The 24,396-nt window shown below is 40.4% G+C and overlaps 1 protein-coding gene across 2 annotated transcripts in view; it reads left to right on the forward strand.

Moving 5' to 3' along the window:
- KLF12 (KLF transcription factor 12) overlaps positions 1 to 24,396 on the forward strand; it is a 1,402,590-nt gene that overhangs the window by 894,767 nt on the left and 483,427 nt on the right. For both annotated transcript variants that reach the window (XM_069639836.1, XM_069639835.1), the window contains exon 5: positions 22,086 to 22,208. In XM_069639836.1, coding sequence (XP_069495937.1) covers positions 22,086 to 22,208 — 123 coding nt within the window. The remainder of the gene's footprint in view (positions 1 to 22,085; positions 22,209 to 24,396) is intronic.

Consider the following 24,396-nt stretch of genomic DNA (forward strand, 5'->3'; position numbering starts at 1 on the left):
CACTGCAGATGACTACAGTTGACACAATAATTTGGGCATCTTTGAATGGTCCAAGATCTGCACTGGACATTTTTAAAGCAAAATCAATTTAAAGCACATATTTCTAGAGGCCTTTACAGCCATGTGTACACAGAGACGTCATTTCACCAAAATGCCAGGGGTAGCGGAAGTGACATCACACGACCCTTGACCCCTGGTGACATCACAGCAAGTGATGTCATTTGACCCCACCCCAAAGTGATATCGCGGGATGCGATGGATGGAACGCGATCTTTCACCAATTGACAAAACAGGAAGTGCTATCACATAGCATTGTACACTACAAAAAATATGGTTACGATATCACTATAATGTGATGTACATTTCATACAAGAATGGATCACCATATGTATCGTTAAGATCAGTGTGTATCGGCCCATATTACCAAATTACTGTGAATGCAAGCAGACGTCCATGACCAAATGATAATAATGTGTTATTAAATAGCACTTACGCTTAAGCGCTTTATATAGAAAAAATATACACCCAATATCACCCAACCTGTGTTGGTACTCATTTATCGACCTCAGAAGGATGAAAGGCTGAGCTGAGGCGTTTAAGAACAGACTAAACCAGTGACTCAGCCTTTGAAGTGTGCCTGAAATAAACCTTTAATGAGTCTAACAATTATTGTATAGAATTCCAGAAAGACACATTATTTGGTTTTCCTATTCTTTATTATTTAGGGTCAGTGCTGAAAGTGTTCGACTTGTGTCACTCCTTTTCTTCTTTTATTTTTTATGGGGCTTTAACAAGAAAGCCAGCCACTCCAGAACTAAAGAGCCACATGGTGCTGGCCACAGCCATTGAGCTTGCATTACAAAAAAAAAATAACTTTTTTTTCTTTTTTTTTTTTTCTTTTTTTTCTCGAGGTCACAAGGGGTGACCACAGAGGTCGCAACGGAGACCTCAGAGGTCGCAGTTGCGACCCCTAAATGATGTCCATGTGTGTACACGTGTTAAATTGAATCAAACATCAATGAATATCAGCGTAATATTATATATTTAAATGTATGTGACTTCAATAGATAACACACTTGCGGGTCAAATCATATTTAGATTTCTTCAGAATAAATTAACTTTCCTTCTTAGAGATATTTGATACCAACTTGTGTGCTCTGTTTTCTGGCTGCCATTTTCAAACAGGTTTCTCTTCTACGGCCAGTTAACCATATCCCTTCGGGTAAGTTCTTTACATTAAATGGATATTATTGTATGGGGTAAATACAAATATACTGGGGTACAAGCTGACATAGATGTACGTTCACTAGAACAGTATTGGCTTGTGGGGGAAGGGCATGCCTATGTAGTTATTGGCCAGTAGAGTGCAGTGCTTTCTGTTTTGCCGCAGGACCTGTTTTTGTGCTCTGCTTCGTGTGCATTATTTCTCAGATGAGGCAGAAAAAGGTTGTTTGGAGAGTTTCAAAGGATTATTTATGAATTTTGTTGAATTAATAAGGATAAGCGGATGAGCATTGACCAGTCTGGTCTGCAGCTTAAATGACAGGAGCAGCTCTGCCCCAATATTTTTTGAAAACAATTTGTACGTGGACAAAAAAGATTTTGGAATCAGAATTAAGAAAACCATCAGGCTTATTATAGGAGTATCATATCTGAAGGATTCCAGATCCCAACTTTGAAATGTTGTTAGAGCCTCATAAATATCATGGTTCTTCAATTCCCACTAATGCCCTAATTCATGGAACTATCTGGACGTAAAACCCTGTTCATCGATTCATGGAATCGACTGCCCAGGTCTTTTCCAGGACTTGCGTAGACTTTGCTCGGGGCCTACTCAGAGTCCAAAATAGGGGCGGAACATGCAAAATGAGGAAGAACAAGGGAAAATGGGGGTGTGCCGAAGGATGACCTGTCACGAGGAGATAGCACGCTCACAACTGTGCAGAACAAATCATATTCATGGTTCTGACTGCGCAACCTCAAATCAGGGAAATGACCACGCAAAGCTCCCGATCTAAACGCCACTCGAAGGCAGGCGTACAGACGCTTGCGCATAGGAATCACTGTGCAGAGGTAAGATCGTATGCTGGATTTAGGGGTGTGTGCACGCAGTCAGGGTTTTGATTGGACTGAAGGGTGCACGTAAGCAGTGTAGCAGGGTTAAGGCACGGTTTGCAGGAGTTTGCACGCATATTTACTGGGAAATTACAACTTTTACGATACATGGTACGCATGTTGCCAGGGTGCTGTGAATAGTTACAGGGCACCCTACGCGGTGTCGTCGGGGTGTTGGCTAAATTGCGAGGGACCCCGTGCAGGATTACCGAAGTGCATGAGTTTGCACCCAAAGACCGTGCCTAGGTAGGTATTAGTGGCTACAATTGCTTTGCTGGGGGAAATATGGGGGGGCATTGCTAATAGGGTTACTTTGCGGGAAGATTTCACGAATACGCGGATGGCACACAGGTGCCTCATGCGCAAGGGGGCATGCAAAGTCGTTCTAGCTGCTCGAACACTGCAAGGTCTATGAACACTTTTCTATGAATCGGGCCATAAGTCTATTTAGTCTTTTGCTTAGGGCAATATACCACTGGCAATGATATCCATATACAGTGCTTGCTTGCTACATATAGAGGATATCATACTATCTGTTGGGCCACTGTTTCATTATGAAATGTTCAGTTTATCACTGTTCAAAAGCTTGTTAGACTGCCTTGAGAATATGTGCACACTAACAATCGCCAACAATGTTCATTGCTTAGTTTTTTATTACTCTGAGGAAGCTTTAAATATACTTTAAAATTAAAATCTGCATGCCGTTTTCATTGCTATAAGCATGGATAACTTACAACCACTCATTTACTTTATAATCTACTTGCTGATACAATAGCATGAGGTTACTTACAACAATTTTAACCCATGGGGAGATGCACACATATTTAACATATCCAGGTTTTACAGTTGTTTCACATTCATTGCTGTGGAGTGTCTTCTAATATTAGGTAGTGGGACTCCACATAACTGTCTTTACAATCACATGTCAACTTATAATTACATCTATTGAACTGATTTGTCCTGGACTATCCCAATTGTTAATACAGAAATTATTGTACAACAGCATGCTATTTTAGAGCTAAAAATGAATGCCCAGCATTAGTTTATTTGTTTACCACATATCGATATTACTTATTCTAAACACTGGCTAAAGTACTTACACCTGCACCTATACATTTGAATCATCAATACATGAAATTATTTCACATTAAAATGGTATCTGATATTGTAATCTCTTACATGTTTTTGGAACAAAAGTGAATGCTCAATGGTAGCTTACCGTTTACCACATATGGATTGTATGACTTTTAAATATAGGATAAAATGCCTGTACCTATAAGTCAACAGCTTAGAACATGGAAACTGATTTTTAATATTGATTGAAATATGGCAACTGAGAAGAAAATCATTGATTCAGCTTTCATTACATGGTAATTGTATGTATTTTTACACGCAGGATAATATACTTGCATCTGTACACTTGATAAGAGTGTGTATCATTGTACTGAGAAATTATGTGACAGCACAGTCGAACATGCAGATGGCTGTCTCAGTTGTGATGTCACCTTACTCTGAATTGACCTTATAGTAATCAGTTCATAGGTATATTTGCCTTGTCCATTGTTATACACAAAGACTCAGACAAGTTCTCTGCAGCCATTTTCTCTGAAGAACGCATTCTTTGGAAAATTAATTTTTCGAGGAGGACTGAAAAGTGTTTTGCCCTTGTATGAATTGTGGGACTCCAACAACTACTGCAACACAAGAGATGAAAAAACAAAAGATAGGTTTGTTTTATAGTATTCCTTATCCTGTAAAAAAAAAAAAACATACAGGCCCACATTCGATTTTTACTCTCCTATGAAATGCTGTGCTTTCATCCCAGATCAGTCTGTTTTTCTATTTAGCATAGGGTTATTGGATACTTTGTGGTAACTGGAAAGCTTAATTGTTGTGTCTTTGCCATCTACTTTGGACAAATATTCTGGTTGTGGGTGCGCTGCTAACATCACACATTTCCTTGCACGTGTCATTTTCAAATGCTGTGTGCCGGCTGCAGTGCACATGTTGATTTGTAAAGGTAAAGTTTTGCTTTGTATGCTTTTCTTTTGCATACATTTCCCTACAGCTTTCATTTGAGTGTTCACCATAAATGCCTTCAGGGTTATCTGATGATCTCTGTTGATGTATTTTTTGGGGGGAGTTTCACTTATACAACGATCTTCTGTCGGGAACTGTACTTCATCCAATAGATGGTTCTTTGTGTGCATCTTTCAGTTTTTTTTGTTTCTCTTGCTCATGAAGACTATACACTGCTATACCTGATAGCTGTTGGTCCACAATATACTTTTGAGACTGCAATCAATTTCCCAGTTTGTTTACCCGTCTCTTACTTGTACTCCTGATTAATACTCCATCGCCGGGTCATGGGATGTGGAATGTCACTTTCAGACTGGAACGCTTCTGCTTGGTGCTGACAATGTTTTCAGCAGCAGTCTGCATGATTGGTGCTCTTGATCTAGCTGCTGTCATAGGTTGTTGACATACTTGATTTAGGTATCCAGCCCAGTGTTGTATTGTATTGTATTGCATTTGTCACATGCTAATCCCAAAAGACTGGACAGGGGCTCCTGAATCTGGGCACAGATTTTAGATGCATGTACTTGATTACATAACTTTAGAATGAACAGCAGAAGGTTTTGAGCCTTTTTCGAAATTAGGTTAAGGTGTCCACTGAGTATAGCTCCTTCGGGCGCTTATTCCACAATGTGTGACCAGTGCTAGAACATCATCTATCATCATCCCCTGATAAATAATAAGAGCTGGAAGGTACCAAAGTTGTCTGGAGTTCCTGCATAGCACAGACCAATCAGCAGGGGACATCCCTCCTGAACACTAGGTGATATTTCCCTTTGAAGTTCCTCTCAGCTAGGCCACTACCAAAACCCTGTCAGTGGTGTGATGACTGGTAGTGATACAGGGTGCTCCCACTCCTTCATTAGACACCACAACATAATGCGTGTCTGATCTAAAGCAGGATGTGGCTTGTGTGACAGATTCAGCATCACTACTGTGAACACCATGTTGATACATTAGATGAAAAGCATACGTGGACAAAGCTGCAAGTCAAGAATGGCCTGTAGCATACAGCTTGACTGGCGTTGCAATGTACGTAAGTGATTGTTGGCATATTGATGATCTTCGTAGTGCCTTCATTTTCATAGGGTCAACTACTATTCCCTTAGGCGAGAAAATGGGGCCAATGCCCTTCATGTAGATATGGCAGAATAGACGGCTATGATGTTAGACCGCATGTTTATTTTATTATGTTTTTGTTTTGGACATTTGAACAATGCTTATATAATGAACCTGTCAAAGTGTAAGAAGTAGCAGGACGTTCTCAGAAGGATTGTATATTGTATGTATTTTATATTATGTATAGAGAGAGAGGTGTTTTAGGCATCTTTATTAAATACACCTTCATGGTAGATAGGGAAAAGGATATCGATCAAATAAGAATGCAGAGATAAAAGTGAATAAATCAGTACTTAATGTTAAAATAAATGAATGCTTAAATCACCAGTTGACAGGGGAGAGATAAAAACAAAAGGAAATTTATAGACAGGGAGGGGAAAATGGAACTCGATGGGGGTATTAAGAAAAGAGAGGGTAGATGATTGTATAAAAATGACAAAAGAGTACAAATACAAAGAGAGTAAGCGGTAGAGTAGGGCAAATATTGTGTAATATTATTGTATAGTTAATGTGAAGGGAAACGCTGTACAGTATTAGTCAATTGGCAATCGCAGAATGGTTAGGTAAGCAAATGTGTAAAGGAGATAAAGAAAATAAAAATAGGCAGACAGTATTTTGATTGTATGAACACACATCAGTGGAAAAGCTGTGAAAGTGACCTATGTTGGGAAACATTCAGATTAGCAATATGTTACTGGAAACAAAATTGCAATGAGAGGAGTAATGCATTATTTCCTTTTGGAGATCAATAACATTGTACTGTTGGAAGCTTTAGGCTGAGACAGCGTAACTGAAGTTAAAAGAGGGGAAAAGGGAAAATTGGGAAGTGCGGTCCCCTACATTAATGACTGCATTTAACGAAAAAGGAGATATCGGAAATGGTGTTTTTTTTGGTTTTCAGAAAATCAGGGTAAATTAATATAGGCCGACCCCAATCCGGTGTTAAAACTGTCGAACCCTAGGACATATGTCAGGAAATTGCAGAGGCAGGTGAAAGTGTGTAGTAAATGTGGAGAAAACTATGACATTAAAGACTGTAAAGAAGAGACTGTTTCAAAATGCTGAAAATGTGAAGGAAATCATAGCACAGCCTATAAAGTTTGTGCAGAACTGGGTAAGGATATTTATATTGGAAGTGATAAACTGCCCAATGCAAATTACTATAATTATATTAAACATGGAGAAAAGTATATTTGGATTGAAGGTTGGACTGTTAGAAAAATAGCAGAAATCATAGATAATGGCAGACAAAATGAGTGTTAAATAAATGGGGTTGCTAATAATGCAATTGAATGTGATGTCTTAGAGCTAACAGACACATTAAATACATCATTATTAACTAAATACTGATATTGATATTTCATGCATCTAACAAACGTGGTTAACTTAAAATATATGTGAGGTATTCCATTCATGGATACAAGATACTGAAAAAAAGTTGAACTGTGGAGAGAGGAGGAGTATGTGCTATTGCTATTAAACAGTATCACATATCAGGAATTGAATTGAAATAGTGATTTTGAATCTGCAGGAGTTGTAATGAAGTGAAAGGATGAACAATTAGCATTATTGAACAATTATAATCCTCTGTTTGGAAGATAAACAAGGAACTGAGACATGTATTTAAGGTGGAAATAATAAAACCATAATCTGTAGTGATTTCTTTAGCCATAATACTTCATGGGTTAGTGTGAAGATGGATGCAAAGGTAAAGATTATGGAGGAAATACTTGAGGAAATCTATCTGTGTGCCTTAGATATAGGGTCTAGGTACACACCTGAATGTTATGAATGCAAAAGTGCATAGTACTTTTTTATTTTTGGAGTCACCATCACTAATGTGAAAGTCCACTTACAAAGTTTCAGAGAAATGAAATATGTGAAAAAGCTGTTTCTCTATTGTGATTCAAGTATTAGGGAAATTAATTAAAACATGAATTTTGAGGATAGTCACATTAGTTGAGAAAAGATAAATTGTGGGAACATTTCAATAAAATTGCAGGAAGGAAATCAGTAAAAGGTTGATACATGGTGATATTGATATATTCAATAATAGTCCTGTTCGTTCTAATAGAGAAATAGTGGAGAAAACAATCCCTACAAGGTTTGGCACTCTTTCACTGTATCAGCAAAGTCCCAATTCCTTCTCTGAATTCCAGTGGACTGATCTCTGCCACTGCAATGAGGAAGACTTCCTCTGATGCCTGTTTCAGTTATGATAGGGTCCAAGACCCTTCTCGGTTCATCAGTGGGCTTATCCGTGACACTGCTGTGAGGGTGGTTTCCTCTGATGCTTGTTTTATTTATATCAGGGGTCCCAGACCCTTCTCTGGTGGTCAGTGGGCTTATCTCTGCCTCTGATACGAGGAAGATTTCCTCAGATGCTCGGCTCTCTTCTGTTGTGGTTCTAGGGTGCTCCCAAATTACACCACCCGTAGGGGGACTATTGGGTAGCAGCTGCACCTCCCTAGCCTCATGGGAAAGGGCTCCCCCTTGGGCATAAGTGACAATCCCTGGCGAATCTTCACATACCCTTCACCTATTGCTGATTGCTTCCCCATCTCCCTCTAAGGAAAGGAAATTGACATTTCTCTATTCTATGCCTTTTCTGTGTTGTACATTAAAACAGAAAGGCTGGAGATCAAGGCACCAGTGCAATATTTGTGGCTTTAAGTCTTTCATTAGACTCAGCCAGGTGAGTGGAGAGTGGTCAGTGACTAACTTGAATTTTCAACCCATCAGATCATGAGTTTGGGAAAGAGGGCCCCTTTCAAGATTCCATGGGCGATCTTCTCCCCAGTTTTCACATGGTAGGTTTGCTTCCAATAGCTCTCAATTTATATTTTTACTTCACCTCTGTAGTCTGTTTTTTTTTTTACTCCAGACATTACGTCCCAGCCATATCTCCAATCTAGGGCAGGCTTAGACACTAGGCGGATGTAGGTGCCCTTGGGTGGTGACAAGATTAGTCACCACCCAAGAACTGGTGTTCTCCGATCTCTCTAGAGACATCCTGACTACTGTGTAGGTCAATACCTATAAACTCACTACTAGTTCCAATTGGACCATTCACTTGGCTGCTCAGTTTGGAGTATTTCAGGGTTCCACAATATATATCAGATGAGTCCTATCCCACCCTGACACCATTTGAAGGGCGTCGAAGAAGGAGGCTGTCACAAGGGTTGCATGTTTATTGCTATAAACTTTTATTGATAGTCGAAGAACCCTCACTATCCCTATCACTAAGAGGGGGTTTCCTGCCTCAAACTAATACTTAAGGATCTGTAAGAATGTCCATCCAAATGAAAGACCATTGTCCTGTGTCACAAACTACTTCTATCTCTTACACTAGATCTGAAAAATAATATAATCCAACAGAAAGATCCTTCTCCAGGAGAATGACTCCCTTCTACTCGAACATGGGTGGCGTTCAAAAAAATATTCTCTTGCAACAAAGTGTCAGGGAGAATGACTCCCTTCCCCTGGCCTGTAGCAATTTAACAGAAAGTTCCTTCCCCTGGAGAATGACCCCCTTCTCCTGGTTTATGGGTGGTGTTCCCAAACTGTCCTCTTGTAAACAGATGCCAGGGGGAATTACTCCCTTCGCCTGACTTGTAGCTCCAGCACTTCGTACAGTCAACTTTCTTGAAGAGGGGACTGGTTCCCTTCTCCTGGTACTGGTCTGCACTCTCCAATACAGTTCACAGCGTGGACCGTGGTGGATGACTCCCTTCCCCTGGCATCTCTTCAGTGTACTTGAAAGGATACAGTTTTCTCACCAGGAGAATGACTCCCTTCTCTTGGTGTTTGATAGTTATTTTTGTCTTGACACTCTTTCACTATATCAGCAAAGTCCCAATTCCGTCTCTGATTTCAAGTGGAATGATCTCTGCCACTGCATTGAGGAAGATTTCCTTGGATGCTTGTTTCGGTGCTGATAGCATCCCAGACCTTTCTCTGATCATCAGTAGGCCTGTCCCTGCCACTGCTATGAGGATGATTTCCTCCAATGCTTGTTTTACTTATATTGGGGCCCGAGGCTGTTCTCTGGTGGTCAGTGGGCTTATCTCTGCCACTGATATGAGGAAGATTTCATCAGATACTTGGCTCTCTTCTGTTGGGTTACCAGACCCTTCTTTGGTGGTCATTGGGCTTATCTCTGCCACTTGAATGAGGAGGATTTTCTTGGATGCTTGGTTGTCTTCTGTTGGGGACCCACAATCTTCTCTGGTGGGCAGTGTGATTACCTCTGCCACTGGTATGAGGAACATTTCCTGGGATGCCTGGCTCTCTTCTGTTGGGGTTCCAATCCCTTCTCTGGTGGTCAGTGAGCTTATCTCTGCCCCTGATGGGAGGAATATTTTATCGGATGCTTGAATTTCTTTGTTGGGGTCCCAGATTCTTCTCTGGTGGGTAGTGAGCTTATCTCTGCCACTGGTGCGAGGAACATTTCCTTGGATGCACTGTTCACCTTTTTTTTGGGTACCTGACCCTTGGTGGACCTCTAATAGGCCTAACGCTTGACCCAGCATGAAGCAGAGACCACTCTACATCACCTGTCTATCGAGGGACGGGGGCAGTCTCCTTCCCGCTATCTGCAGCCTTCTAGTTCGTTAATGCTTCTGCGGTGGCTATGCATGTTGTGGTTCCTTGCAGTCTCAGAACCGTTCACGGACCGCGCAGCCCACCACTTCCTGGAGGTCATGCCACTGCCTTTCCTGCTTCCTGCTGGACTCAGTCCTGCTGACACAGGACCCGTCACGGACACCATCAGCCGCTCACCGGCTTTCGCTGCAGAGCTCTCTCTTCAGGTCAGGTGCAAACTTCGAAACTCCCGGGTTCTCCAATGAGGAGGGAAGACTGAGTCCTTCTTCTCTTTCCACTTTATAGGGTATACAGTGATAGTATCGCCGCAAAAATGTCTCCTATACAAAAAATTGCAGCAAAAAGGCTGTGGTTTGACTTGTTAAAGGTGTACCCCATTACACCATTTAAGGGGAGCGGAGGTTGTAGGGGTGTCCCCTACTCCGCTTAAATAGTATAATGGGTCCGGGGTTTGTGGGGGTGTTCCCCGCATCCTTTACATGGATTGTGGTGGCAAAACCACAGCCTTTTTGCTGCAATATATTGTGTCCACAGCCATTTTTGCCATGCTTTTAACACATGGAACCCTTTATAGGGCTTACTCCGCCCGAGCATAACATCAACCCATGTTGCCAATGGCTTTTTGGTATTCCCCATGCCTCCTGTGACCACCTGGTCCCAGTACTAGCAGAGTCAGTATTCCGCATGTTTTCTGTGCTCTTCTTTATCCTAGTATTCTCTATTGTAGCTGTACCCCAGGCACTACAGAGATACATTGGCTTACTCTCAATCTAGTGGTTTTCAATGGAGGGAACTAATGAATGTGGGTTTGTGATATTGTACAATGGGTTGTAACCAAGGTGGTCATCCTTATTCCCAGAGGGGGAGTTCCTTACCAATGAGGTCCTCCCACATTAAACCAGCCACAGGGGGTCTTTGGGTAGCGGCCACACATCCTTAGTCTCATGGGAAAGGGCTCCCCCTTGGGGACAAGTGACGATACCTGGTGAATCGTCACACCATTGTCTTCGCCCATGACCATTGGCCCCGGCCTTCGGCTGTGGCCCCTTTAAATGTTGCCCCAACAGCCTTCTTCCGGTCCCACTAGCTATGGCCTTCAACTATGACCATTCTGCATATTGCTCCAATAGGTTTCCTAAATGGGGCCACAAGCCATGGCTTTCGGCCGTGGCTACACCACTAGGTTTCTTTTGTACACACTAACCATGGCCAGTTGCTAGGGCCTTTCGCTGTGGCCCCTTGACATGTTGCCCTAAGAGGTTTTGTAAAGGAGCACAATAACCATGGCCTGCCAGTGGCCACAGGCTTCAGCCGTGTCCACTTTCAATATTGCACCATTTGGTTCCTTAAAGTAACAAAGTAGCCATAGCCTTCAACCACACCCATTACCCACCACCTCACTGTAGCTGTAAAATTCCAAATGTTTTGTATTAATCTCACTGTTTTAACTGTGTCTTTTAAAAATTAAATCCTTTTATCCATGACCGTGGTTAGTATACCCCTGATAATAGCAATGCACTACAAATAACCCTGGTTGTCCGTAAATGCCTGCAAATAATCACGGTTATCCATAAAAAGTGTGCAAAATCCCAAACTCTTGCCTGCCCTCCCAGGCACTCCCCAAGTGCCATCCTCCTCTTGCCATGCTACCTCACTCACCGCAAGTCCTTTTTCCCTCCCTAGCTCTCTCCCATTCACCCAACACTCGTTTTGTGAGTTGCATTTTCATTCCTGATCACATTTTCTATTATAACTGGGGTTATCCTACAGGATAACTGTGGTTATGAGAAAGCGTTTGAGCTCTGCACAATTTCGCATGGTGTCCTCTTTGCCCCTCCCCACCTCTACCCTGATGCCAGTGCAACCTTTTTCCTCCTCCAAATGGCATTTGTTCTACTTATCGTTTTTGGCTAACCCTGGTTTTATCCATTATAACAGCGGTTATCTGTCGTATCGAACAACAAAATAACTGCCAGGTTTTTCAATTTTTAAAAGATTCGTTGCTTCAATGCACCCTGGGAGATATAGCTATAATTCTGGGTGAAGGGGGCACCCCCCTCCCTGTCAAATATTGGAAATGAATTGGAGTTGGCGAGAAAACAGTGTGTTTTTGCTTTATTAATAACTTTTTCATTTGGTAACACATCATTCTCAAAATGTTCAGCCTTCAGGGGCCCATGACACACATTTAGTTTGCAAAATATCAAACAAATCGATCATGTAAATCAAAAGTTATTCGCAATTCAATTTTCGGGTTTCTTACTGGTAGATGTATTTTCCACCTTGCTTAAACATGAGTTAGCATCACCATGTGCGTTTGTCTAGTGTGTTACACCTGGTGTGTGTTACTGGAGAGCAGAGGGTAACCTTTCTCTTCCTGGTTTGGCACTGGCTTCACTGTATTGTACTGGTTTGCCAGTCAGTACTCAGGAGGACCCTCCTTCTATTGAATGTGTAGAAAGCCAATTCCAACTCGTTTTTTTACAGTTGAGATTGGAGAACAATCTCTTGCGGAGAGAGGAGTTGGAATTCGGTGTGATTAGAGGTTTTGGTACGGGGATCACAACACATATTCCAGGTCTGGCCTTTTTTACATTTAAAGCATGTGATGCTTCCAACTCTCAGAAGTGGATAATCCCTTCCCACGCAAATATAAATACAGATTTCTGCATTCTGGAATTAATTGATGGAAAAGCCTTTAGAAGGGAGAATGATATGGTACATATACTCGGGATAGTCCATAGGGAGCTTAGATATCTGTTAGCAGATGGTTTGACTGCCTGACTGACTGGAAATTGAAGACAGGGTTAAGGGAACAAATGACTCAACATCCTCATGCCTCAAAGGTTGGAGTATTGTTGTTACTGGGTCTGGTTTTTGACAAACCCCTGAGTGAGCCCCCGATAAACACAGCTTCAGTAATTACCAATAGCATTTACCAAAAAAGACTGGTTTAATGTGTTCAGTGTGTGAGTCCAGAGCCAGTATATTATTCCCTTTCATGTTGTGATTGATGTATTCATGCAGTATTATCTGTTGGTGCTCCTGAAATATTGGTATTTCACAGATGTAGGCACTGTACAAGCACTTGCTCCTGAGTAGCATATATGTGTTCTTGAGGAAAGAAGTGGGGCTTCATATGTAGGTCTAAACTAAGCACAGATTAAGTTCTCCCTAGGATTAATTATGTGTCTGCGGGGAAGACATTATGGTAGCACACCTCTGACAGTTCAGAGGAGTACAGGGTGATCATCAAGTGTAAATTTCAGGGGGGCAGAATCCTGTCTGACTTGCTATTTTAGATGGCAGACTCTACGTGAAGAAGAAAACTCCCAAATCCCTTGCTCCAGTTTTAAAAAAACAGTAACAAAATGCAGTGAAATAGGATCCAGTGAATTTGGGTTGTGAGGGCATCTCATGCATCCATGTAACCCAGAAGAACAAGACATGGCCCATGTATATCATTTTGTCACTCAATCAGAATATTTTCTTCATATTGTGTCATGCGTATGTTATGTTTCCGTCCAGATCATTATTGGAAGGGAACCTTTGAGATAGTTACAAGCCACATCACTGACATATGTTTATGGTAGTTGGAGGCATGGTTCGCATACCGTTTATCCGCGACTACTGTCTCACTGCTCTATGGCAGATCACACTCTCATCATATATATACAGTCTTGTATACCCCTCCACCCAGAGGTAAATGTTTTACATTAATTTCTTTTACATCACTGCCTCTTGAGTAGATTTAATCTGGATTTTTCCTCTACTTGAAAATCTGCTTTGTTCTGTCAAATATCTTCATCAAACCTTTGATATCAAGAGTCATACTGCCTGCCCTAAAAACCTGCTTGACGAGAAGTTGAACTCCAACCTCAACTGTCACACCAGTCAATACAGTACACAGTTCTTGCATGGCAGTGGCAACAGCCATCTGACTTAAGAGATGTGATGGAAGAACATACCTGTAAAACATAACACCCTTGGCATGCAGGTGGAGCACTGTACATGAGGTGTAAACAGACCGTTCTGTAATGCCAGTTCTTGAGGGTAGAATATGTTGTGGCCCATGTTGATTTTTGATATTGGATGTGCACCTCTTGTGCACATTCTGTGATATAACCTGGCATTCATTCACCAGCACTCCACCTGGAACCTGCATGTAGACTTAGTTATGTGCATAGGCCATTCGACCACTTGACTATGTCAGAGGCCAGTTGCATTGTATTTGGCCTTGGTACTTGAGCTAATCTACTGCTTTTCATAAACACTTTGGTATGTGTTATATGCATAGAAATATCAAGTCTGTCTGCAGCACACATTTCATATTTTGAACTGTTGATGCACTGTCATGTGATGTTGTGCATGTGTAGCACTGGACAAAGGAAAAGACAAATTACATAGCAGAACTTGAAAGAAACACATTTTGCACAGTTGCACAATAGTCTCTGGTTACAGGATATTTTATTTCATATTTTCTTTCAAATTCGTAACAGAATACAGTGTCTATTTTGTTGTTTATCCCGCTGTTTTTTAAGTGCATGTTTTTATACTGCATGCAACAGCGTAATTGCTTTTAAGTAAGACTAATAAGTGTTTCCATTTGCAATATAACATTAATGTGTCATACAAGAGATGAAGACTAAACTGCGTCCATGAATGATCTGTCCGCCGCTGTCCATTGACACAGACAGATGAAAAGAAATCATGTACTAAGCATGCTAATGAAATCAGCCATTGACGTGTGTGAAGTGTTGGATCATTACATTATGAAAGAAATAGGCCCAAGCTTATATTAATGACATGCAAAGTAGCACTTGATTAAAATCAAACATTTAGAGACATTTCGTAAGATCACTACATCAGCACATTCGTAAAATAAATGTGATCAAAGGAATACAACATATTCATGACCTTAAGCCAAATGAGATTGTTTGTGTGCCAGGAAAAAAGCCATCAGAAAAGCACAAAATGCAATCACCAAAACAACTGTACATAGACTATGGACTGAATACCAAAACAGAAAACTGTATTTTGTAAGAGTGAACTGAGTGGCAGTCTCACTAATGTGACTTGCAACGCATCTGAAGGTGACGTGGCAGCATTAAAGAACTTTACCAGGATTTGAGAAATGAGGCCTGCCTCTCATGCATGATTGTTAGGCAGAATTATATGCAATACCCTTTGGGAACACCACACACAATTAAGACTACAAGTGACAGTACAAATTCACCTTTGGTACAAGCCTGTACTACACAGTAAAGTGGTAGCTGTGGCTGAGCAGTATCAATAGTTACACAAAGGACAACAATTACTATGATTCAAACAAACACTGACTCAAGGTTTCTGAGTAAAAGAATATACATTTATTTACACATCAGTTATAAAACAGTTCACTATTATCAAGCAGTTGAAAAATCACAATCTTAATACACTACACCACACCCAATAGGTTCTGGACAAGTTAAGCTCAAAATGAAGTGTGAGCAAAATGGCACTCCAGTAATTTAAAAGGGGGGGAGACAAAGCTAGACATAAGTTGAGCAGCACCAACAAGTAAGTAAGCAGGGCAATCTAGAAAAAGGAACTACAGTGAGGAAATCAAATGAAGAGGCCTGGGCCAAAGTCAATTGGCCCAAGTCTTTGCAGAGGATCACACAGTTCAGGGTAGTTCATGGTTAAGTCTTTGCCAAGAGTTCAGAACGAAGTTGGTCGGATGAAAAGTTACTTTAAAGAATAGAGAAGGACAAGCCCTCGGATTGGCAAAAGATTTCAAGCACTTTTACCGCGGTGGGACAGAACGAACAACCAGATTTGAACAGTGGAGAAGAAGGCTGTAGATGAGGCAGACGTGCAGGCTCACGGTTCCTGAAGTGACTGTCGGACTGACGCAAAGTAGGAAGACTGAAGGGTCCTGCACTGGCCAGGGAAGAAAACAGCAGCAGACCAAAGCAACAAATAAAAGGTGCACTCCTTAAAACCTAAGCAGGGTCCGATCTGCCTGGCTATCCGGCTCACTGTAGCTGTGCACAGCAAATTCAACCAGAGGAGGGAGGCCTGGCTTGCAGTTTGGCGAACTGGTTGTTCCTACCAGCTCAAGGGGAGAAGATTCCTTGCAGATCTTCCCTGGTTCAGTCGTGGTAGAGGTCCTCTTCCGTCAGCTTCTCTTTGGTTATCTCGATCTAGTGGCGACTCTGCCTTCTCAGTCCCAGAGACCTGCTTTTTATGCAGTTTTCCCCCATTCACGCAGCCTGGATGTCAATCACACAGCAGGGTGGCTTTTCCTGGCGGACAGTCACCTAGCCAATCAAACAGGAGTGTGACTTGGGTTACCAAGGGAACCCATGCAGGGGGTCCTAAAACCCCTCCCTCAGATCCTGCCTACCCAGACTTTCAGGCGCCTAAGGAGGGCTTCTGTGCAGAAGCCCTACAAAGGTCGGCGAATGAAGGACCCAAACCTGGTTTGGCGTGCAGAGTGAAACACACGAAAGACCTTTACAAAATGCAAATAAACCCAGCGGAACCAAATAAAAGTAAATGTGGTCCAGCAGATTTAAGTTCGAGGCTACTAAGGTAGCCTAAAACAATACCAAGGCTATTTAAAATAACCGCTGTAGGAAAAATAGGGTAGATACCACTGCCACCAGCCAAATCTTCATGAAAAGGGAACAAAACAATGTTCCACGCGAGACAGACTAAAAGGGATAAGTATTAACCCTTTCCAGTACTCTATGTAAGATAGTTTTAATAAACTAATAAAGTCAATGGCAACTTTACATGTTCTGGGAGACAGTAATCAGTCCGAGAAAATGGAGTTTGAGTTGGGAAGTCTAAAAAGACAACCCTGTGTCACTGCACTAAAGGTGCTGTGTTACACAGAGTCAAAAGATGATGCCTATGGAGTAGGTCAGGCTCCACAGTCTATGAACACAAAAAAGTTAAATACACACTGCAAAACACATGTATGAGTAGTAAAAAAAGGCTCACACTCTTACTAGGTGAAAAAATAAATCCTAGAAATCCAGCAAAGCTGTTGAGGGACTCAGTAGGTAAGGGAAATAGCCATTCTGGAGAATTCTCCCTAACAATGATCATAATATATCAGTACATCCATCGGACCGATTATATTTAGGAAGATGATGGTGAATTCATGTTAATGACATGACAAACACACAACATTGATCTTAGAATTTGCCAGTCAATGAAAAATAAGACCTTACATTTGAAACAAACTACAGAAGAGCATGCATCTCTCTAAGGCATACAAGTACCAAGAGGCAAAAGAAAATCCATTTATGCACACAACAGGGGGCCAGGTACACAGTTACATTTGGCTCCTGCGGTTTGGCCTTGAAATATACCAGAGGCATAATATATGGATAATACATGGATAATACATGCTAAAAGAACCGCACAGACCAAGGCAATAGTGTGGGTGGAGGGGTTGTCTGGTACACACTAAAACCTGATGCACGCATGTACACACAAGACTCACAAAAACGCGAAGGAAAACTTCCACAGGCAAGCCACAAAAGGGCAGGAATCCATATACACACATTATGTAAATCAGTAAATTAAGTAGAGCAATATGGTGTTATCTCCACAGCTGCTTCATCATCTAATAAATGGGAGGCAGGTGTTCATCTAGTGCAAAAAAATGCAGTGTGGGATAATAGTGACACTAAATGAAACAAACCCATCAGCAGAGTTACCCTGTGCCCTCTGTAAGAGAGCAACCCTTCAAACAACAAGGTCACACAAAAGAATATCCAGGTGAAGCGAGATAATGGGAATAGAGGATTTATGCCAAGTGTGTACTGCATCTAGGATGTCCAGTCTAGACCTCTGAAGTGGAAGAGCTGCTCATCTGGTAAATTGATGCTGTGGAAAGGGCCTCTTACAGGGCCTTGTAATGAGCACTTTAATTAGAAACAGACATCCATCAATCAGCATAAACCCTTCCTACCTATTGCATTCTCTACACTGGAATATGCTAAAAACTGAAACAACGTAATCTAAAGCATATGGCGGAACATTAAACCACATACCTCTCTACTGCAAGACAGAACCATGTGGTATTTGGGGATAAAATGTTTCAAGAGTTTCAACCAAATGTAAGCCAGGGTGCATAATGTCTTTTTGTTTAACAATACATATTACAAACAACTCATGAGGATTGCTCTGTGGCGCTGTGGCTAATATATTTATGCACCAATTTGAGCAACAATATGTGTTTTCGAATACTGACTTTTTACAATCAATATACCTATGCAAAAGGTATATTGATGACGTATCATGCTTTGGACTGGCACTGAAGATTGCTTAAGTCAATTTGTTACTTTCCTTAATGCTAATAATTGGGGACTACAATTTACTTATCAATTCAGTACTTGCTCTATTAATTTTCTTGATTTGAATATCTCTGTGTCTGAGAGTGGTTTCACAACAAAAACTTACCGTAAACCTACTTCTGTAAATGCCGTGTTACACTCGTCCAGTTCTCACAAAAATTCTGTGATTAATAACATCCCAAAAGGAAAGTATATTAGAGCGAAAAGAAACTGTTCGCTTGATGCTGATTTTGTGGTGTACAGGGGCTTCATCTATGGTCAATTTCAAACACAGGGATACAAGCCCTCTTTACTGACTAAGGTTGAATGTGAAGTGTCTAGTATGAAGAGAGCAGATTTGCTTAAACCAAAGACTAGATCAGATTATGATAATGAGCGACACAATAAAATCAGACTCATTACTCAGTACAACAGGGACAGCAATAGTATCTATGCTATTCTTAAATGCCACTGGCATCTACTACATTTAGATCATGATTTGGCAAAATGGCTCGCACCCAATCCTTCAATTACCTTCAGTAGAGCACCTACACTGAAAAACATCCTATGCCCATCTTTCATGTCCCAACCACCCTGTTGCGAAACATGGCTTGCTCAGGGGAGGGTTAAAGGCTTTCACAAGTGTGGGAGCTGCAACATGTGTCTGGATACGTTTGAGACTGAATCGTTTGATTTTGGTATAACGGGAAAACATCCAATTGACTCATTCATTAACTGCAATATGAAGTTCGTAGTGTACTGTATTATCTGTACCTGTGGACTAATGTACATTGGCAGCACAATTAGGCCTCTTAAGATTCGCATTCGAGAACATTTCTCCACATTGTCTAAACAGGAATCTAAATATCCCTTAGCGTTGCATTGGCCATGCATATGTCCATATAAGAGAGGAGGCAATATGGAACTTAAGCTCAGGCAGCTAGAAGCACGACTTATCTGTAAACACAGATTGGTTACTAGAGGTCTAAATTCGGACCATGAGTTTCATGTATTTTTATGAATCAATATGTGGGATGTAGCAATGATTTATTTTGATGCCTCGTTTATAATCATATCTACTATAATCATCACATTATGTACTGTTACAACACGTAACAATAGTGAAACAATGTTGTCACGTCTGTCAATGCGCTATGTTTCACTCATTTGTTGTCATTGTCGCATTGCATATTACCAGTGGGTCTTGGAATGGAAGGATATTATTCCCCTTTGCTCTGGGGTGAGACTATTCCCATGTACTTGATTGGATATATGATCCAAGATGTAAATTTGTTTCAGGTGGATAAACAATTATGGCCATATCTTTTGGGCAATATATCTTAATCCCAAATTTAGAAATTTAGGATCTTGATTTATCCATGAAAACATCCGTTGTAGTTGTAGTTTTTATTGTCAATCAACGTTTACTTACAGTATGCATACTCCTATTCTTACTCAAATGTGCTACATAATCTGTTATTCGTTATTTCTTAACAGCCCGCAATTACATGTGTAAATCATACAGTGAATTCATTGTCTTGGCTCAGATACTTACCCTGTATACGCTCAATTGGTTGTGTAAGGGTGTTTCCCTCACACAAGATGGCAGCCATTGGGAGACTGCTGAGTCTTCCACGGCTCGCGGTATAGTGATTCTTTATAATACCTGGGAAAGCGCTCACGCGCTCTCCCCAGAATCATTCGTATGCCGGAAGGCAGGTAAGCAAGTTGCTCGTACACTTTGATACGGTCCCTGACTACACGCAATGAGCGTTATATTGGCTATTTGAGACCCTGGTCTAATTCAGGCTTGTTTGTGATATTCTTTTTCTCACCCCCTGCCTTCAATTTGACTTTGATGGATTGATTAAACTAACTGTGCGGACTCCGTCTGTATTGGTTGACTTTACTTTCTTTCAATTACGGCGGCAACTTTGGAATTGATGAAGTCCGTTAACATTTAGCAATTGCAATCGCAATCTTAATTCAGGTAAATCATTAATACTTTCGATCTTTTCCACGTGTTAATGTTTTTACAATTAGTGGAATAAGTATAGCTAGAAACTATTTTGTCCTCTTTATGACCTAGATTCCCGAATTAGACTTATATATTGGTTACTTCAAGTATTTGGTAAGTGTATATTAGCAACATGTCTGGTTTAGCAAGTCATTGTTTTATCTTGGTCGGCATACATCCATTACAAATTTTGTCTGTGATTATCTATCGCGCAGAGTATCCATTTGGACAAGGATCTTTTGGTAAATATGCTTCCTCGCTGAGTCACTGAATATAATTTTGCCCTTGATTATAATTTCAGAATTACTATAGATTTGCTCACGGTTGTCTATCCACCTTGTCTGATTAATTGTTGGTGTTGTTTTTGTTATTTCATTTTCCTGACTCTGGGACTACTTTGATGTCGCTACTGGAATGGTAACTGCTTATCTGTATTTTTCATAATTATTGCTCATAATTACTCATTATACCAACATGCATTAATCTTCTTAATGTTGATATGCACAATGTATTACCTGGGTATTTTATTTATCGTATATATGTGGCACAACCTCAAATGACCCCTTGATCCGGACTATACACTGTGAATGAAAATGTATTTACTAATGTACCATACAACTTAATTGTATTATATCTGTACAGCCTTCGAGGAAGAGCTTCGCTCGAAACACGTGTCAGGCTGTCTTGAACAAAAATTAAAATACAGTACAACTGTACTTGATGTACTTTCTTTAACTCTGCACAGTTTCACTGTTTACCTTTACCTTATTCAGGATGCATAGCTGTCACACAAAGTGGATATTTCATTTTACAATTGTGATGATTTATAGGCGAGAAAGAATGTAAATGCACCTGACAGAAGGATTAAAGCATCACAATGGATACCGTTTTTGGTGATTTCTTTAGAGATATGTTCCTGAAATCAGCAGTCTTGATGTTTTCCCTAAGGATTATCTAGCATTTAGGTGAACTGTTAATAAGTGTGTTTTATTCCTTTTTATATTGGATCTGGGGAATAGTTGTAGGGAATTTTGTTTCATTAAGCGGTCCACCAACATGGCCCTTACCCAAGTTCTTTATGCCAGTCCCTATAATATAGTACCACATCATAAGGAACATAAGTAGACATGTTTCAGGGTTATTTTTCAAAATTGGAGGGCACACAATGGCGGCCCACCACTATGGGCGGGGTGGGGGTGCACCACTCCCTCTCCTGAGTGGCAGACAGTGCAGTCCCCAGTCAGCTTTATTTGCAGGGGACTGTGCTGCCTGCCTCTGAACATGGGCATGTCCCCCACTATGCATTTTGTTTTTGTTGATGAGCCCATTCAGCTGTGCATTAAATGTAGCACACAATAAAGGGAGACGGTGGGGTATCGGAAGACTGGCCCTGCTGGTCCTGAAACTGTCCTTGCAGTCCCCACATCCTTCTGAATAGTTTTCTTTTATAGCTATCATTACCTTTGTACGCAACCAAAACATGTTTTAGCTGCAGGCGATATCAGTATCTTGAAATTGTGTGTTACCTCAGTGGCTATACAATTTGTAATATTTAAAATAAAATATAACATTTCATTAAAAAGAAAAGAAATGTGCAAAATATGACCCCATTGTAGTATGAAAACAAGTTGTTAGGTTGTGTTTGCTAGCCAGGAATGTCACATTAAAACAATACGTTTATAAAATGAAGATATCATTGTGAAAATGAAGGAATCTCAGAACGTTCCTTCATCTCTGTTGACTTTCATGTATGTCTGAAAATGTGTGTTTTAAATATAAATATGGACTGTAATAAGGATGTGCATTTATTTTCTTCTCAGAGAGAGTCAGAAAATAAGAGGGATATTGACACACATGGACAGAAAGACAGAAAGAAGTCCTGGAAACCACTTTCTTGGTCGGACGCGCTGTCAAGAAGTTATAACCGATCAACGGAGGCTACTGTAAGAGTCTGCAGTTTGTTCATTTATGTATATGATATGATATGATGAGTCCTGTATAGCATATATATGTTCATTGTTCAATGTTGCAGTTATGAGAGGGTTTGGTCACATTCCAGTATAGCTGCATACTTTGATATTTTTCTTTTTATTAGCCGCAAATGTTAGAATATAGCAGTGCAACAAACTTCATGTCAAAACTAAGGCCCAGACTATCTGACTTTTGCACCAGTGCAAATAATTTAGCAAATGCTTTGATAATACAACATGGGGAAAACTGGTGTTGGCTCAATTCGGGTTATCTAAAAAGCATTTGCGCTCTGGCAAAAATTAATCTGCAGGTTTTTTTGTACTACGTTTGCTGCACAATATAAACTGAAACTGGTGTATATTACTTTCATGTGATGCAGCCTGCTTTAATGTTACCCTGTTTAATCATAGTCATGCTAATACCAATTGGAGATAAACCTGTTTGCTCCATTCCTTATTATCTAAACAGCAAACTTGGTGCTAAATTCGTTTGCTCCACTTTCTTGCACAAGTGAAAAGCTTTGATAATCTAGCCCCTCTTTGTCCACTCTTGCAACACACCCAGAAAGCTTCTGGTGACAGGAAGTAAACAGTGTGCATGAATTTCCCCCAAAAATGTATCCTGTCAAGAAAAGTTGCAGAATAATAAAGGAACAGGAGCCAATGTGTTTATCTCACATTGGCACTGGTGCTAAAAAGTGTGCAAATGCTTTGATATCGCAAATATAGGACACACAGATTATGTCACAATCCATATTCTCTAAAAATCCTTTGCAATAGGGAAAACATTAATCAGAATGTTTTTTGGACTATATTTGCTGAATAACATACAGCAAAATGTGTCTACTACATTCCTTTTCATGTTTCGCAGCAAACCTAGTAAATAAAAAGCCTGCTTCAATTTCCACCAGTGGGCATTTCTTTAGATAATACCATTTGGGGCTAAACCTATTTCCTCCATTCTCTATTATCAGAGCAGCTAAATTAATTTGCTCCATTTTTTAGCACATGTGCAAATCGTTGATATTCTGTCACCAGGTGTTTTGGTGAACTTTACTTCTGGTTGGTAATCATGGTTACAGTCCAGTAGGACAGTTTGCCCAATACTTGGCAAAGCTAACCAATTATATCCACCAGCAGAAATCTGGTTCTGAAGAAGATAGCCAGTGGGCATGATGATGCTCAAGTCCACCGCCAGCACTCAATACTATTTTGGTATGTATTTATTAGTCATTATAGTGCACCTATCACACAAGGGATTTGCCACAGAGCTCATGTATTCCATAGTCGCTGCAGCAGATGAAACACCAAACATTGTAAAACCAGCAACAAGATAACCTTTTTCTCTGTGACCTATTTGTAGCCAATCTGAGGAGGATCACCTATTTGTAGCCAATCTGAGGAGGATCCCTTTGTGAAATTGCCCTATGCCTAGAATTACCACCAAACAAACCATAGTATTTTTGTTCAATAAAAATGCGAGCAAAATAAAGCAACATTGAAATATTCAATGAGGAAAAGAAGGGATACCACAAGAAAGTCTTCAAACAATGATTGCATAACATTCTATGTACTTTATTGGGAAAATTAGGAGCAGAAATACTTGGTTACTATATCAGCAAAGAAAAAAGGAGCCCAATGTATTACAAGGACAATACTAGAGGGGTACTTTAGGTACAGCCATTGGATTATATATCTCTCCAGCCTCTGGGTATAGAGGTTTTTGCTGGTTCTGTTTGTTGTTGCTGCTGTTTAAAAGTTAAAATATCTTTATGATGTAAAGGAATAGAGAAATTTGTTTACTTATTGTTTGTTGCTGCTGTTTAAATGTTATACTTTAATGATGTGAAGGGCCACTGCTCTGTTCTGTAGAGATCATTTTGATATATGTGTATCTTATTACTAAGAGCCCATCACTAATTTAACACTCCCTGGTATACAGCCCAATCCCACAATACTGAGACAAAAGAAATGCGGTTTGATTAAAACTCCAATTTCTTTAAATCAAAGAATTCAATGTGGTGCCCTTACTTTATGCAAGTGAAACCACTACAATCAAATGTATGAATATGAAAAATTGAATACACAATCAGTGTAGGCCGCAGCACACAGTCGCTATAATGTCAAATAGATATTTTTCTAACTTTCTGATCCTGAATAA

This window comes from Ambystoma mexicanum, chromosome 7q (genome assembly GCF_040938575.1).
Source record: "Ambystoma mexicanum isolate Mex_15411 chromosome 7q, UKY_AmexF1_1, whole genome shotgun sequence".
In the NCBI taxonomy this organism is placed as follows: Eukaryota; Metazoa; Chordata; class Amphibia; order Caudata; family Ambystomatidae; genus Ambystoma; species Ambystoma mexicanum.